Source organism: Lepidothrix coronata, unplaced genomic scaffold (assembly GCF_001604755.1).
Source record: "Lepidothrix coronata isolate B3197 unplaced genomic scaffold, Lepidothrix_coronata-1.0 Scaffold129, whole genome shotgun sequence".
In the NCBI taxonomy this organism is placed as follows: Eukaryota; Metazoa; Chordata; class Aves; order Passeriformes; family Pipridae; genus Lepidothrix; species Lepidothrix coronata.
In genome coordinates, this window is record NW_016690309.1 from 2,404,180 (window position 1) to 2,422,335 (window position 18,156).

Sequence of the window (18,156 nt, forward strand, 5' to 3'; positions counted from 1 at the left end):
TTCTCTAATCAAACTTGGAGCTTGGACTGTTTATGACTCAAATTATACATTGATTGCTGGTTAATGGTCCTAAAGTCTATTTCTCTGTGTCTGTTCAGATGTGTCTTTCTTGTCTCTGTGTATGTGAGAGTGAAAGAATTTGTATGTAAGTGTGGGTATATGTTATAGGTTGGAACCAGGTGAATTTGCTGGCATATCAATCCAATCCAATTAAATAAAAAAAGGAAAGAGACTTTTTGTGATACCTTAAAGCACAGATATATTCCATTTTCCTCTGTCCACTGCCTCTGTTCTGCAACTGATACAGCATAATTTCACTCGTTAATTTTAAGCATGAGAACAAACTCCGTTTAATGTTCCATCACCGAATTCCATAAAACCAATGCCATATATTGTCATTAACATTTGCCATTGAGGTTAATTGCCTTAAACTCATAGCCCAAAATAATTGCTTGCAGGATAAGTCACAATGCCTGTGAAATGTTCTGGAGGATACTGTGTGTGAAGCTGTTATGTCTTAAATTTTTGGCAGCGTTTATAAGCAGCAGTGACTATTTGAACATGCCTTGCCTTTCTGCCAGTCATCAAACTATTCACTACACTCCTTTTTGCAATTTAGAAATAGTAGTCCAGGTCCTCTGATGGTCAGTGTAGCACCACACAGACTGTCCCTATCACAGCTTCAGTGCTCAGTGAAGATTATTATAATTAGTGAAGGGGTAGAAAGCTGCATATTCAGTTCATTTGTTGCTTCATAATCATCCTTTCTCCTAATAAATTTTGTTATTATTCCTTGTCTCTGTGCAGAAGGCAGAGGTTGGAGACCTCCTTGCTTGTAGCTGAACATGGCAGGGGATGTGAAGAGGTTCACACGAATGCTCCTGGAATGCAGCAGCAATGACAAGCTGTGTGGTAAGATTCCCAGATTCCTTTGTAATAATAAAGCTTATTAATAGTTTAATAATAAAGCTTATTAACCTTTATAATAGCAAAGCTTTCACATGCTGAGCAGGGAGTCCACCTTTGCTAAAAAGTGGACCAAGCCCTTTCCCCTCCTCCACCTGCATCCCAGCCCACACAGAAAGCTGGGATTGAGCTTTCATTGTGTCTCAGGGGAGAAACTTTTATGGGGGTGCAGCCTTTGTGGCAGGATTCATCTCACATAATTTTGGCCATTTTAGAATTTCTAATTTGAATTAGACATGCAATAGTCATTAAAGGTTCCCTGCAGTTTCCCAAAGGGTCAGTTTTGGGAGATTTTGATTTCATGACTTTCTTTGGGAACTGAAATATGGTCTTGGCCTGTGCAAAAATAGCACCACCTCAAAATCTGGGGACCTAAGATAGTTCCCTTCACAAGCCTTGTTAACTGCAATGTCTTCCAGTCAAACCCCAAAGCAGGTGCCCACACCCTGTTTCCTTTAAAATGCTCCATGTAATTTTAATGGAAGGAGCTGGAGCTGGAGTTGCATGTGTATTTGTGATGGCTTAGCAATGTCCAGCCCTTCCCACTCCCTGCTATCCCTCTGCCAGTGCTGGTTCTCTTTCAGTGGTGGATGGTGCTCACAAATGGCTACAATTCCATTCAGGCATCTAAATAAGGGATTCCAGGCAGTTTTGAACAAGGGGGTGGCAGCACTAACAGTGTCCAGCTGCTCTTCCAAGGAGCAGAGGTTGGAACACGTGCTCTTGGGGTTGAAAGTTACTGAGATGGATTGTCACCACTTATTCCTTGGCTTTCCACTTGCTTTCCCTGCTGGCAGTTGTGCGTGAATATCAACCTGAAGTGATCGTTGTCCCAGTTCTCCTTGTGGGGTCTTTTGTCATCGTGCTCACTGTGATCCTTTGGCTCCACTGTCGAGGCTTGAGAGCAAAGCAGGAGCAACCCCCCCCACCATCTGGAACCCAAGGTAAAAACCAGAGCTTTCAACCAGAGGTTGGTTGAACCAGAGTATGGATGGCAGCAGTGTAGATGGATCTGAGAAAATCTAAAGCACCATGTCATATAGGCTGTTTAACATACACGTGAGAGCTGGGAGGTGTATTTATTAACAGCCTTCTAGAGGCTACTGCAAGGAGGGTTTTACATAATTAATTACCAATGGCAGTAATTTTGATGTAGATCACACCTAGTTAATCCATTTTCCGTGCTGTCATTTAAAAAATGCAATTTCAAGCTGCTTTCTCCCACTTCTTATGGAGACAATATGAACTCTTGAGGGGGTAAGGAAAGCTTTGTTGGTACAAAGTGTTGCTGTGTGGAAATGAATATACAGTTTTGAACTGATTTTGGGTATGTAGAGGCCTCTTAAGCCCATATTAAGGGAAATAATTGAGAATAAAGATAAGGCCTTTGTGGGAACACCCTGTGCATGTCCCTCTCAGAGCTGGTAATAAAAGAAAAGGGTCATTGCTTGAGCACAGAGGAATGAAGTACAAATGTGTCTGATCTAGAAAGTTTATGTAGTTAAATATAGAAGAAATTTCCAGACTAATTCTGCCTTTCATCAAATAGAGTGGGAGATAAATTCTTTCTCCTTTTCAGACGCCAGGGTAAGTAAGGTACAATAACAGTTCCTTACTTTGTCCTGATTTCCAAAACTCTATGGAACAAAAATTAAAGAGGATAGAAGGGTGAGCATTGCCACCTTTTGCAAGAGTTCATCTTCCTGTTTTTGTGCATCATCTGTATTTGCTTTTGTCAGTGAAGACAAAGAACCATCAGGAATTCTGCTCAGCAGAGAATGGCTGCATGCAGCTGAGTGAGACATCCGTGGAGAGCCTGCTAAAATCTGCATCCCTGACTCTGAAGGAACTGCAGATACCACGAGAGAAACTCCTGCCGGGCACCTTCCAGCTGATAAAACACAGTGGCCGTGGGAGCATCTACAGAGCACAGCTGGAAACTGGGAGCTCTGGGAAGACTAGGACTGTGGTGCTGAAAGCCTTACAAGGTGAGGCACGTGGTCAGGATCCCCCTGGGACAGATCTCTGATGCTGGGCAGAACTTTGCCATCACTACTGGGCAAGAACAAGCTCTGTTCAGTATCACGTCAGCCAGTCAGAATGGTGTTTTTATTGGAATGTCTTGGTAGGATTAAAGATTCGTGACCATCTTGATTTTAAGCTACTCACCCTGTTCTTTGCTGCTGCTGTTTGTTTTCATTGTTGTTTGGTTTCTGTGTGTGGGTTTGGTTTGTTTGTTGTACTTTTCATTTGTTCTGTTTGTTTGTTTCTGTTCTTTCAGGCCTAGGCAGTCCCCAGGAAGTAAAGGATTTCCTGGGGAGGATTAAATTCCATCAAGATCTTGGCCATCATGAGAACCTGGTTGAGCTGGTTGGATGTTGTGTAGACAAACTCCCACTTTATATGATCATGGAAGACGTGTCTCTTGGTGACCTGCTGACGTTTCTGTGGACATGTCGGAAGGTGAGTCAAAAGAAGTGATGACAGAACAGCTTCTTAAATTCCTTAGGTGCATATTTATCCCTAAGTCATAGCCCATAAGTCAGAGATGATTCTTGTCATCTCTCCATGCATCCCTCTCTATCAGTCCAAACTATTTCCATCCCCCAGAGAAGTTCCACACAGGTCTAAACTAGAATAGAATTTGAGGGTTCCTCCATTGATATTCTGTAGTTTGGAGAAGTTGACACAGTTTTGTAAAGCCAAGTCCAGCTTTGCAGACCATTGGACCTCCTTGAAGGGTAGAGCAGGCACTGGAATTAGAGTGAGAATTGATACAGGTGCCTGAACTTGCAAAGTTTGAAACAATGTCCCACTCCAAATGCTTTTAAGGAAACAGAGCAGTTACAACACCAGGGAGAAGGTCATTAAATAATAACTAATTGGTTAAAAGGCAAGAAGTAGAATATAAGAGTGAAAGGTTGGTACTTTCACTGGAGGGAGCTCAACTGTCTAGGACCTGGTGCTGATTGTTGCATGTATTAATAACCTAGAAAATGGGATGACAGTGAGGTGATGATGGTTGCTGATGATTCCAGCCAGTAAAGGCTGACCCAGAGGAATTGCAGAAGGATATTCCCAGATTGAGAGACTGGCCAATAAAAAGAACAAATGAAATTCAGCATGGCTAAAAATGAAATGATGCACAGGTGGAAAAGCAATCTTAGTTTCACATATGTAAATGATGGCTCCATATCTGCCCATTGTTGATGAGGAATGAAAATCTGAAAGTATGAGATCTGATAGTATGAAAATATGCAGCCCATTGGAAATGTTAACTCAAGCTGAAAAAAACAACCCAGATATCAGGGGAGGTTTAGATTGGATATCAGGAACAGTTTTTCACACAGAGGGTGGTTGGGCACTGAACAGGCTCCCCAGGGCAGTGGGCACAGCACCAAGGCTGTCTAAGTTCAAGAGATGTTTGGACAATGCTCTCAGGCATTGCTGGGGTGTCCTGTGCAGGGCCAGGATTGGACTTGGTGATCCTGAGGGATCCCTTCCAACTCAGCACATTCTGGGATTCTGCATTTCAGTCAATTTATGACCAACTGTGAAATTACATGTGGGGAGCATAAGATTAGATAGTACTCGTTTTATGAGATGAGAAGGAAGCATTCCCCACTATCCTACTGCTATGTCACTTGTTGGAACCAAACAAATTTGTCTCTAGGATGTAATGGCAATGGATGGGATCCCCTATGACCTCACTGAGAGGCAAGTTTATGAAGTTGGACAGCAGGTTGCAGCAGCCCTGGTAAGTCTGCTCCCATTTACTGCATTTTTTTTCCTTCTTGCTTGATTGCAACACAAATCTTCACAGTGGCCTAAGTCTTCTTGGCCTAAGCACTGAGGATGTGTGCTTTGTTAAAACAGAGCCCACTGTGCTTGCATGATGTTGGTGAGTATGTCCCTCTCACTCCACAGCGTGGAAGACAAGCTTGAACTGAGTGAAAATTTATATCAACTAAATTTCCTTTGAAAATGATCATGGTTTTCTTTCTTTTCCAACTTCCCAGGCTTACCTTGAAGAGAAGAAGCTGTTCCATGGTGATATTGCTGCCAGGAATGTCCTCCTCCATCCCAACTTCTCTGCCAAGCTCTGTGGTTTGGGTCTGGCCTATGAAACCCACGCTCGTGGTGCCACCTCGGTCACACGGGGTGTGCCAGTCAAGTGGCAGGCCCCAGAGAGGCTCCTGAGGAAGCCCCCCAGCATCAAGGCAGACGTGTAGGGATTAATTTTTGGACTAGAAGTCTGTCAGACCTGCCTCTTTCACTCCTTTATGTATCATTTTCATGTCCCAAAGGCGTATCCAGTCACAGCATAATGCTCCACATTGCTTTGTTTTCTTCCCTTGCAGGTGGTCTTTTGGAATTCTACTGTATGAAATGATTACATTAGGTAAGGAGATTTTGTGATAATTAAAAAAAAAAATAATTTAAGGAAGCAGCAAATTAACAAGAACCCAAAATCTCAAATTTCAGCTTGTAAGGTTGGGCCACTTAAATAAGCACCCTGTTTTTTTTCCAACTTGCAAAGTCTTGACAATTCCTTTCAGGCTTTCTGTCAGTGTGAATTGTGATAGGGAAAAAACCCTGGATCTTGGTAGGGAAGGGATTTTCATTTGCTGGATTTTCATTTTCCATATCGAAGTTGTTGTTTCAGAACAATAACTGAAAAAGTCAGTTCAAAATCATGTAAGTCAAAATCCCAACAGACTTACCCAAGGCAGCACATTCCTCCAAAACATTTCACTTTCAACAAAGGAAGTTTCTCTACATGTTATTTATAAGAGGAAAATGTTTTCTTATCAGAGGAAAACAGGCTGTGAGAGGCCAGAACACATTGAGTTCATCCAGCCATCTGCCCCTTAATGGGATCAGCTATGCTGTGTCACTTTACCTTCTGTTTTCTCTTAGAAGTCTTTCAGAACAGGTGAAATATTCTATTCTAGTACTTCATTCCCCTGACAAGAAATTTTTTCTATTGTATGAACTAGAATTTTTTTTTTTCTGGTGAAGTTTAACTTGTTGTTTATGTGTTTCACTCATCATGAACATGGAAGACTGTTGTTTTGCCATCCTCCTTGTGGAATATTCCCCCTATACTTGAAATCAAATATCTCAATCTCTCATCTTGGCTTGTTAAGCTTAAATAGCTGCAGTTTCTTTCAGCCTTTCTTCTGAGGTCATATTATCCAGATGACATGATCCTTCTGTTGCACAGGAGCTTGCACAGCAGCTGTTATCTGCAGCCATTGCCACTGAGTTGTTCTACTGTTACTCCTTTTGTCCTTCCAGGTGCTCCACCGTATCCTGAGGTGCCACCTCCTGACATCTTATCACACCTGCAGAGACAGAACATCATGAAGCAGCCCTCACTCTGCCAGCAAGCCATGTAAGCCCCTTGCTTTGTGGGTGATTGAACAGGAGATCTGCAGAGCTAAATGGAAGTGAGACATGGAAGACCAGATCTTACCCCAAATCTCTAAGTCTGGACTAAGCTGAGACTTTTTCTCACATCTGCCACATCTCCTCACTGGGTTCTGCTGCATGAAACCCTTGATGGCCAAAACCTTTCTTTTCTTCTTTTGAAAATGACACTTGTTTTTGTTTCCTTCTTTTGAGAATCCCACTTGTTTCTGCTTCCTTCTTGTGAAAATTATACTTGTTCTTTGCATTTTGTTGCTCCACTGCTTCCTTGCAAGGTGCAGGACTACTCTGGAGTAATCTTTCTCCTCTAAGTGGTGGGATATTCCCTGAAATGAGCACAGCATCCACAGGAAAGATCTAAGCACATTTCCTTGTGCAAAGACATAATTTCTTTTAATATTCAGAGTTTTTTTCATCCATCATGCTGTTTCAAAAGGGGATGCCAGACGATATTCTTCCCATTTCCCACAATCCCAGTAGACATCTGGCAAACAACTGCACACCCATGCATTATTATGTGGCTGCCTATGAAAATCTTAGTACAGATGTGACTCTCTATGGTGTGAGAAGCTGAATCTGGTGAATCACTGATATTCATGAATAAAGAACCCATTCAAACTAAGGATTTGGCAGGAGGAGAAGGGTCACTGAAAGAACTTCACATGGAGGAGGAAAAGGGGGAGCTCTGTGGACGTTTTAAATGTGAGATGACTTGACTGTGGTAAAACTTGATGTTGGTTGCTTCTCATTCCCAGTGTTTTCCCTGCTTCTCCATCTTACAGGTACACCATCATGAAGTCCTGCTGGCAGTGGGATGCAGCTAACAGGCCTTCTCCAGCACAGCTCCTCTGGTCCCTGAAAACAGCTCTGAAGAGCAGCAATGGCCACACAGTTCTGCAGGTGCCTGAGCCAGTGGTGCCTGAACTCTATGCTGATGTTGCTGGTGTTGATGTGCACAGTGTAGTGAGGGAATACACCATCCTATGAAGGGCCCTTCCACGTGCTGGTGAAGGAGAAGTCACTTGAGTTTTCTCTTCCTAAATATTTTGGAAGCTCAGCATGAGGTGTGTGTGTTGGAAGGGATCCCTTTGTTTTTCAGACATGTTTATATATCTCAAATCTCTCCTCCAGGCCAGACACAACAAGCTATTAACATTGTTATTAAATCAACCTGTTGATATCATTCTACCAGTGGTCATTTGGGAGATAACTGCTTTTAGGGAGCTGTAGAAAATGTAATGAGAAGCTGGAGTTAAAGGAGTGTATTAGGTTTGTGTGGCAAGGATTTGGTTATGGGGTGGACTACAGGGGTGACTTCTGTGAGAAGAGATTCCACCTGCAGCCCATGGAGGAGCCCACACTGGAGCAGGTGGATGCCTGAGGGAGGCTGTGACCCCGTGGGAAGCCTGGGCTGGAGCAGAGACCTGGGAGGGAGCTGTGGAGAGAGGAGCCCACTCTGGAGAAGGACTGCACCCTGTGGAAAGGGACCCGTGCTGGACGGAAGGGCTCAGGCTGGAGAAGTTCCTGGAGGATCCCACACTGGAGCAGGGAAAGAGTGTGAGGAGTCCTCCCCGTGAAGAGGAAGGAGCAGCAGAGACACCGTGTGATGGACTGACCACAACCCCCATTCCCGGTCCCCCTGCTGGACAGGAGGAGGCAGAGAAACCGGGAGTGAAGCTGAGCCTGGGAAGGAGGGAGAGGTGAGGGAAAGCGCCTTAAGATTTGGTTTTATTTCTCATTATCCTACCCGAATTTGATTAGCAATAGATTAATTTCCCCCAAGTCGAGTCTACTTTGCCCATAGTGGTAATCGGTGAGTGATCTCTCCCTTAGCTTGACCTATGAGCCTTTCTTTGTTGGATTTTCCCTCCCCTGTCCAGTTGAGAAGAGGGAGTCGGGGAGTGGCTGGAGGGGCACCTGGAATTTAGCCAGACTCAACCCACTATGAGGTTTCTGGAAGTCTTTCCCTTTCCTTTCTGTCCCAGGAAATGCATCAGTTGGGCATTCAGAGAAGTAGATGTGTTGGGGAATGTGCTGGAGAAGTGTTCAGTAAATGTCTGGGATCTCTCCAGTGCTTTATACTCCCATGGGAGAGTGGGTACTGTGTTAAAACAAACAAGCAAAACCCCAAACAAACAAAAAACCCCAAACAAAACCAACAGCAACAACAAAACTGAGCAAAGTCCTTCGTATCTGAAAATATTTGATCATTAATTTTAATGGGCATGCAGACTTGGTAAAAAATTGGAGGTACTTGAAGTTGTGAGCATTTTGCCTTCATTCCAAAAGAAGCAGAATCAGTCTGTGAAACAAATTTCCTCTTCTCCCCTCTGCTGTTTGTGGTTTCTAAGTTGACAGTGCCTTAAGGTTTTCTTCTCTCATTGTTTTGGTGCTTTGAGCATTACAGGTTCTTGTGAAAAAAGAGTAAATGCACTTGAATCATTTTAGCATTCTGTGTGGAGTGGATTCAGTGTTCACTCAGTATCCCTCCAATGACTCTTGTTTGAAGTTGAAGGGCACAGAGACCCACAAAAGGCTGCTTGCAGTTGGTTATATTAATTGGTTTTCAGTATTTCATGTAGCTGAATCCCTGATAATTCCAGAACCAGTTGCAGGCCTGCAGCATCCCATGAGACCAAAATTAGGTGTGTGAGCCATGTAGGATTTAAAGTGTGAAAAAGCTAAATGATTGCTCTTCAAAATGGGAATGTTTATCCTGAAGGAAATCTTCAACCACCACTTTAAATATTAAACCTATATAGCTGTAAAAAGAAACCTGGTTTCCATCAAAATTTATTGGTCTTCTTCTAAAAACAATGTTAAGAAGTTTTCCATTTTGAATGCAAAGTAACATGAATGACATGGTTGTTTTTTCTGTATCACTTAGGCTTTGTAAGAAACTGTGTTTCTATCCAGAAATAAATGTCATGTGAGTTCCTACAGCATCTATATGACCACTAAACACTGGGACATTGCAAAGTCCACGTATATCACCACTATACATTGCAAAGTCCACCAGAGAGGGCTCAGTTACCTTTCTGACTTCTCTTATGGTGTTGCCACCTTGATGTCCATAAACCACTGGTGGTGTAAATCAGATATAAAGAATGGAAACATCTTCTTTTCCAAATGCTAAAATTAAACATCTTCTTCTCTCCCCCTCACTTGAAAACAGGTTCAAAGCTGCCTGGTAAATTTAGGTCAAATTCACAGTTACCTGTCATTTAGGTGAATAAACTATTCATTAAAAAAAAGCATTTAATTGGTTCAGACCCCAAGAATGGGATATTCTCAAAGGTCTGTGCTGTGAAAGGTGTTTCAGACAGGTAACACGATCCCAGAACTGCTGCTGCAGAGCTGGTGAATAAACCCTGTCAAACAGAGAGCTAAAGGTAACAAACACGGCCCTGTTCTCAGAGCACAGAAAGCAAAGTCCTGCTTTACACAAATGCTCATATTTTGTTTCTCTTGTCAAAGCTCTGATCAAGGGAATCCATGGGAATTCGGGATGCTGAGCACCTCACAGCCTCCAACAAAAGATCTGCTTTGGTTTCCCCTGAAAGCAAATCTGTGCCAAGAGCCTGCTCATGAATTTGTCCACAGAAAGACATTTTCCTGCTCTATGAAAAGGTCTAATTTAATTTCCCTTCAATAAAGTGGCCTCATTCTCAATCTCATTCTTATTCTGAGCTGACTGTCTTTTCCCAAGGTTGGTTTGGAAGTGACTGAATCTAAACCAGATTAAGTTTTACAGTGGCATGAAAGGAATTATACATGTGGAGTTGCCCTAGTTTAACCACACTTCATGCTAATTAAAGTAGTCTATATAGAAGTTTTTTTCCACAGAGCAGTGTCCATTCGTGCAGCTACATTTTTAGCATCAGTGTAGACTCGTGAATTCCTCCTTAGTGAATCCACTGAGGGCCTGGTGACATTTTTTTCAGATGTTGTGTGCAGAATCATGGCTTTTTAATGCCAGCCCTTGTTTTATTTGTTTAATTGGAATATTTTGTTCCCATGAAAAATGCAAACTTTTAATTATTATATTGAAATTATATATCTATTATATTAGGAGCAGTTAACACCACAGCATATAAACGACATGCATTTGAGTCTTTATTAGACCAGTATTCAATGTACCTGCTTATACAGGCTTGGAGACTGGAAAACAGTGGATTGTTTCACTGTTTTTCTCAAATGTGGCATGTTGTTCATTACAGATCAAGGTTTATCTCTGCCACCTTTCTTCAGCCATCTGATCATCAGTGAGAGGCTGAATGAGCACCAGTAGATCTCCTGAAGGTGAGGAAAGTCCTGTCCAGAACAGGCAGAGAGGGGAAAAAAAGGTTATGGTCCAAAAAGTGACAACAGACAGGATGCACAGATATTGAATATTCATGGTGTGATTTGGCTTCACCATGTTGGAATTTTCTGAAACCACAAATGAGCTTTTTAAGAGTCCTTTTGAACTCTGAAATCTTTTTCCTGCTGCAAGTAGCAAAGGATTCCCATTTAAACACCCAGAAGAGAGGTACTGCAGTTCTGCCTCTTCTGCACTCACAGAATGGCTTTTTGGTGAGGGCTGTGATTTAGGCATGAGGATATGAGAGTGTATTTGTTTATGCTACCTCCTACAGCTTGTGGTTTTATTTATAGCAGGTGTTGCACCGCCAAGGAGTAGCAATAATTCACAAACATCACCCCCAACTCTCCAAGACACAAAAAATGCTGGTTTTTTCACATTAATTAGGCTCATATTTATAGAATTCCTTAACAGGTCTTTCTATGCTAAAAGGAGGAGGTGGCCCAGGGTTTTCCTCTTGCCTTGTTTTTAAACAGCCCCCAGTGTTACCCACTTCTGCAAGAGGCATTTTGCTTCATAGAATCACAGAGTCACAGAATGCCCTGAGTTGGAATTGACCCACAAAAATCGAGTCCAACTCCTGGACCTGCCCAAGACAACCCCAGGAGTCCCACCCTGTCCCTTGAGAGCACTGTCCAAACCTCCTGGAGCTCTGTCAGCCTTGGTGCTGTGCCCACTGCCCTGGGGAGCCTGGTCAGTGCCCAACCACCCTCTGGGGGAGGAACCTTTTCCTAATATTCAACCTAAACCTGCCTGACACAGCTCCAGGCCATTCCTGGAGCCCTGTGGAGCCCCACTAGTGACTGGTCTCTACTTCTGTAGCTTTGTGTTTCACTTTAGAGCTGTGGTTCTCCCATTCCCTTGTCCACAGCTCCACACAAACATGTTTTAGCCATCAGAAGTTAGAAGCTCGTTCCCCTTGCAAGCTCATTTCCAGCTTCCCACCAGTGCTTTAGACCCGGTTTTGCTTTCCCCTGCTGCCACCACTGCATATTTTGCCCTTGGCTAGAGCAGCCCCTGTTGTCAGAGCTGCTCCGAGGTGGCCTCCTAACCAGAAGGATCAGTCCTGCCTGACTGCAGCAGCCTCTCACCTCAGCAGGGGGAGTTTCTCACACGCCAGACCGAATGGATGTCAGAAAACCCCCTTTCTTCCAGGGTTGGGGCTGCTTTTGCTTCACACGGGTTCATAAAGGATGCCAGTAGGGTTTCTGATATAAAAAACGTGTGACAAAATCCCCCAGGCTGCAGTGTTTGCCCTCGTTTCCCTGCAGTTCACGTTGTGTGGCAGCACTGACCAGCCTCGCCACACCTGCCCTCCTGTGATGCAGGAACAGGACTTGGCCGTGGAATCTGATTTTGTAGAGAGGCAGCTGTGAATCTGAACACAAATTAAAACAACTCCAGGTGGAGTTTCACACATTTCAGGTGACAGGAGCAGCTGCACTGTCCTCTAATGTGCTTTGAGCTCTCAGGTGGAATCTGCTGCATTTGGAGTGCTGTAAGAATTGAGATATTCCTGTTTCTCTTTCTGGGTTATCCCACATGTATCTTGGTTTGGTGAAGCCTTTTCTAACCAATCCTTTGGGCCATTGATAAGTTTCTACCAGTGTAAAAAGACCAGTGTAATTTAAGGCATAAAATACCAGTGTAAAACTGAGATTTAAGGCCCAAATCACATCAAAAGACTCAGTGTCCTACCTTTAAATAAGAAGACTTACAAAAGTGGCCAAGGGTTGTACAAAATTCTTAATTTGCTCAGATATTTTACATGATCAGTAGAGGAAAAAATGTACATATCAGTAAAAAAAAAAAACAAAAAACTGTGGAGGGATTTGTCACATTTTAGTAACAGGAATTTTGCTGTCCCAGAGTGGGAATCTCGGCTCACGTGGGGAGCTGGGGGCTGTCACATCCCCTTTCCCCATCATAAGGCAAAACTGACCCTGAAAAACACACTTAGATCAAAAAAATTTATAATCAATAATTTATACTCAAAACCTCCCCCCCCAGTGGAACAAACCCTGGAGGATTTGTCCAGGAGGCTCGTTTAAAACAGAAGGCTGAAGATGTGGCAGCTCTAGGATTCCCACACTTTTGGCTTGTTTTGGGAGTTTTTACAGCTGTTTATGGGACATTTTTCCATTGGCTCTGAGGGAAAACACACAAAAAATACAAAACCCAAGGATGACTTGTGCAATTCCAGCCCCAATTCTCAGCTAAGGCAGTGAATTCCTTGCATTTGTGTTTCCAAAAAACATGGATTTAAGAAGAAAATATGCAAAACTTTAAATGGCTCATTTGGTGATGTCATGAAAATTAATTTTAAAGTCTTCTGTGGCTTACAGTTTGATATCCAGTAATTCTGCTTTCCAAATGGTAATAAATGCTGGTTTGGTTTTCTTGTTGCAAACTGCTTTGGATTATAATAATTTGATCACAAATTCCATCTTCTGTGGTAATTATTTCTGTGCAGGGTGCTGTATTTACCTTTAATGGGTTTGGGTCCATCTCACTTGAAAATTTTGCCCTTGAAAGCTCGTTTTCATTCCTCTTTTTCTTCCAGTACTCCATTGCAGGACTCAAAGTGTTAATAAACACTTTGCAAAGCTACTTGTTTTTGTTCATTAGTTTTCTTTAATAGCTCTGAGTTACAAAAAACTAACACAGCATGTGAGACAAACAGCAGAGGTGCTCCAAATACTTCAGTAAATACTGTTATTTTCTGTGTTTCTTCCTGGCAGAATGTGAAGTAAAGCAGGCAGGATCCTTGGCTTTTAAATTCTTTTCATCTGGGGTGTTGTTTCAGCCTCTGAGGAGCACTCTCCTGTTTAAAATGCCTTGCCTGTTGTTTGTAATTTTGCAAGACTGACATCTAAACCTTCATATATTTTTACAATGCCCATTCAAGCATTTTGCCACCTGACAGCCTCCCCTGATTATTGAGCTTTTTGTCTTGGTGATAACCCTGTTAACTTTCTGTTCCACTCTGCCTTCAGTGTGATAAAGGATTAAAAGCATGATTTTTTTTCTGATGGTATTTTATACAGTTTGAAAGCACTCCACACACAGTGCCAGGAAAGAAAAAAAAAAACAAACCCGAGGGGAAAAAAAAGGTTAAATAATCCAGTTATTTTAAAAGAACTTTTACCTTTAGTCTCTTTAATAATATTAATCACAAAGGCAGTGGGGAACTTTTCCCTGTGGTCCCTGTGGGACACTTAATGCTGTGTGGACATGTCCAGTGGAGGGCACTTGCTTGGAAATGTTGGGGGAGGATGCTCTCAGGAGCTATTAACAGCCATCTGTTATAATAATCTGATTTATTTTTCAGCAGTTTTCAGTGGACAAGGTTGTGAACACCCTGACATGGTGACATATGTCAGACCCAGACAAGTGTCTCCCATCTGCTGCCTTGCTGGCCCGTAAGATATGTTAGGAAATATTAGAACGTGGGGGTTTTTTCCATCTAGTTTCCAGCTTCATTTCCAAATCTTGCATTATTTCCCAGCTGGGTCCACAGACAGCAAAAAAAAAAAAAAAAAAGAAAGAAGTAGCAGCCTTACTTAATATTCTTTCAATCTGCCCAGCCTAAAATCACCTTTCAGCCTCGCGTGCCAGACTGATGATGCCTGAAATGGGACGTGGAGGAGGGACAACCAACAGAAAGCTTTCCTGGGTTCATTTCGACTCCCCTCAAGTCAAGAAAGGAATTTTGTCACTGAACTTTGAAGATTTTCTGCTGGGAAATAAAAACCTTCAGTATTGCCAGCATTTTGGGTATGAGAAGGGTGAAATATCCATTAACTCCAGTATTCTGGTTTGGGGTGGGACTTTCAGCTGAGGACTGCTGAGAATAGGTGTTATTTTATCCAGCTGGTTTGGAAAGCAGAAGGAAACATCATGTGAGTAAAATAACACTGGATTATCAACCTCCCACAGGAGCAGATGTGGATGGGCACTGTTCTGTCAGACCTGCCAGTTCTGAGCACTTTGAACCTTTAAAATATGCTTTGCAACAGTAATCAACTACTAATTAAGTAATATGTTTGAAATAAAGTCCCAATTAAATATGCTATTTCTGCAGACTGGTATTTTTATATTTTTAATTCATTTAAATTCCCTTTTAATTTTTTTTCATTACTTCTCTATTAGAATCTTGTCAGTTGTCATCAAATAAAGTACATAAGTGAGTCAGACCTGCTGATTAATTCTGTTGTTCTGTTTTTCTTTTCAAATGACAATGAAAGGAGATAATTATGAAATCTATTAATATATTTTTGTACAAAAAGTTGAATTGAATCATATTTACTAATAAAGCACAAGTTTGGCAGAAGAGATTCACAAGTATTTTGAGGATTACAGACTCTAAATTTCATAGCAGTGAATCCCAATTAATGTAGGGTCCTACTTAATGTTTTGGGTCCTTTATAATTACTTTGCTATTACTATTATTATTATTTAAAGTTAAAATATATTAGTAATAAATAAACTTAACAGTAATACAACAAATATACAAATAACAAAATACAATAATATATAATAATAATGATAATAATATATATTACATGTTAATAAATAAAATACTAATACCTGATAATTTAATATAATAATTATGATTATATATTAATATATTTATGGGGTGTAGGAGTTGTGAATCTCCAAAGTGTGTAAGAGTCATCTTTATACAGACTACTAATAATAAATCTATATAATAATTTATCAATAAACATTAATGTATTAACAAATGATAATTTATTAATAAACAACAATTTATTGACATAATAACTTGTTAATAATAAATAATAATATTATTATTATTGAGATTCACAACTCCTACACCCCACATCAGGCAGACAAATAAATATGTTACATTAGCAGTGGCTATTTGGGTTCTTTGACTGAAACATGAGTTTTTAATAGAAAATGCTTATAATAAAATTATCTAAAAGTGGAAAACCAGAATAACTGGGGGTTTTCTGTCTCACTCTAGTTCACCCCATCTCTTTTTCTGTACTTTTTAAGAGGCAGTACAAAACTCCAGAGAAAACACACTATCCCCAAATTGTAGCCAGAAGAGACCATTAATTAACATATTAAATCTAAATCTAAATTTAAAGCAGCCTTGGCTGACCTGAAAATGAAGTAATTTGTGACTTCCTGGCCATCTCAGACAGCAGTAAGTAAGACCCCACCACACAGAAGGCTGACGTTGAGCTGGAACTGCTGCATGAACAAGCTGTGCCACCAGGCAGGCCTTGGACACTTTTCCCAGGTGGATTAAGGGCCTTGTCATGGCCAAAGCAGTCTTGACTTGGGGAGTTTTATTCAATTTATTGCCAACTAGTGCAAACCTTTGGTTAATGACTCGGACACTGAGGGAATAAAACCCAAAACAATGTAACAAATATTTAGGTAAACAGGTTTTTTCCTCTTCCCCCAGCTCAGGTTCAGTGGATGTCCCCAGCAATGACTTCTTTCATGTGTCTCCTCACGTCTCCTCCCTTTTGTGGGTGGGGCTCTTTCTTAAATCTGTTGGAGCAGCAGCTTACTTTCCTTTTATAATTGTTTCTTCATTATTTTGTTTGAGAAATATGCTGCTAGAGAGGAGATTTTTGTAGCTTTGTAGTCTGGACAAGCCCAATAGCTGCAGGAAGCAGAGAAAATGTCCAAGCTGTGGGAGCAACGGACCTGCAACCCCTGAGTCAAAGAGAAGTGTCAGGGCACTCCATCAAATTGCAGTTTATTCCACATGGGAAACCATGTTTGTGTGTGTTTTCTGCTTTCTGGGAAAGTATGAGAATATTACAATAAAAGAATATGTCAAAATAGGAACCTGCCTTAGCAGCTCTGTGATTTTTCAGGAGCTCGGAAATCAGTCCAAACATCCACCTGATTCTGCCTTCTGGAACAGCCAAAAGTTTGCAAATTTTATGAAACCTGTTCATAATAAAACAGGAGAGCAGATGCTAAGTACTTTTAAGTTGCCAGAAAATCCAAAAAAAAAGGCAAATGACAAGAAGAAAAAGCACTTTTTCCAGGCTTGCACTGTGATTTTTTTTTTTTTGTTCCAGAGAAAGAAGGCACTGATAAATGAAACAATGAGCTTTGGAGGGAGCTGCTGCTCAAAGACAATTCAGCAGTGTTTTCTTGTCAGTATGTCAGGAGCAGGGACCACCTTATTGTTGCTGGTTTTGGCAAAGAAATCAGAGCTCTTCCAGGCTACAAGTGGCAGAATATCAAAATGTTACAACAGTCTCTTCCCAGAGATGATCAGGGGTTCTTTCATTAATTAAAGATAATATGAATATACAGGATCCACAACTCAAATTTTACTTTGTAAAGAGTATAAGCTTGTTATTAAAAGTGCTGAGGATCAGGAGGACAAGGCTATTTTTTTTTTGGTCCTGACTCTGTTTCATTGTATGGCCTTGGGGCAAGTCAGTCCACATCTCTGCACCTCCATTTCCCCAGCAGCAGACTGGAGAAAACAAGAACTACCCCCACTGGGCCACTGGAAGTCTGAATAGATCGGTATTTTTGAAAGAACAGAGACTGGCATATAGAACTTATTATGTAAGTGTGAAGTAATAAAATGCAGACTGTGATCAGACCTGTCACTGCTCATTTTCTGTTATATGCCCCCAGGAACAAATGAACTGTGAGTGAGAGCTGAAATATTCCAACGTTACCTCTGAACAACCACTGGAAAACAGAACAATACTTATTTCAGATTCTAACCTATATTACCATCCCCTCAATCATTTTTATGTACATTCTTACATAGTGCATTGCAGCTTGACTCCTGCCTTTTTTGGCTCCCATTCTAAAAGGCTTGTTTTGTCCTTTTGCCCATTGTCTCCTAGTTTTTCTCTCCTAAAAACTTTATTCTATTGCCCTTCATATCTGCAGAGTTTACACTTGAAAGCTTTTCTGCAATCACCTGAAGCCCATGAGTCCGTATTACTCTCTGTGTTTTTCCTAATCCAGTGTTTCCCTATTGATTTCCACTCTCCAGTGGCTATTTTTGGCACATGGCTTTTGGCTCCAGCTGCTCTGAGTGTATTGTTAATGAATAATGCATGTTTGTCCATCATCCTAAAGGCTGGGTGCACATCCTGCTGTTTTTCTTTTCTGATTGCCTGTACACACCGTACTTGTCAAGGTGGTGTGTTTAAGAAGTGTGTATTTGTCGTGGGAATGACATGTGATGTGAGGCATTTTTCAGCCCTGCTCAGTGTTTGGCTGCCAAGTATCTTTGGGAATGAAAGGATTGCTAATCAATGCTATAAATAGAAGGATAAATGCTATACGTGGAAGCAGGAGGAGAACGTAGAGATCCTGATTTTCGAGGGATGACATTGCTGGAACTGCATTAAGGTTGAAGGGACTGGATT

At 41.4% G+C, this 18,156-nt stretch overlaps 2 protein-coding genes across 6 annotated transcripts in view; one reads left to right on the plus strand and one right to left on the minus strand.

Annotated features, from left to right (window-relative positions):
* Positions 1-15,217, plus strand: part of STYK1 (serine/threonine/tyrosine kinase 1) — a 24,935-nt gene extending 9,718 nt beyond the window's left edge. For 3 of the 5 annotated variants that reach the window (XM_017826569.1, XM_017826568.1, XM_017826571.1), the window contains 9 exons: positions 808-912; positions 1,764-1,910; positions 2,706-2,954; positions 3,248-3,429; positions 4,640-4,723; positions 4,986-5,194; positions 5,328-5,368; positions 6,268-6,364; positions 7,182-10,516. In XM_017826569.1, the coding sequence (XP_017682058.1) occupies positions 846-912; positions 1,764-1,910; positions 2,706-2,954; positions 3,248-3,429; positions 4,640-4,723; positions 4,986-5,194; positions 5,328-5,368; positions 6,268-6,364; positions 7,182-7,386 (1,281 nt within the window). In that variant the 5' untranslated portion in view covers positions 808-845 and the 3' untranslated portion in view covers positions 7,387-10,516. Of the gene's footprint in view, positions 1-807; positions 913-1,763; positions 1,911-2,705; positions 2,955-3,247; positions 3,430-4,639; positions 4,724-4,985; positions 5,195-5,327; positions 5,369-6,267; positions 6,365-7,181; positions 10,517-14,349 lie in introns of those variants that run through there. The other 2 variants (XR_001876704.1, XR_001876703.1) reach the window with 2 other exon arrangements.
* Positions 10,599-18,156, minus strand: part of GABARAPL1 (GABA type A receptor associated protein like 1) — a 19,180-nt gene continuing 11,622 nt past the window's right edge. Inside the window, exon 4 of the mRNA XM_017826573.1 lies at positions 10,599-10,713. Within this exon, the coding sequence (XP_017682062.1) occupies positions 10,621-10,713 (93 nt within the window). The 3' untranslated portion in view covers positions 10,599-10,620. The remainder of the gene's footprint in view (positions 10,714-18,156) is intronic.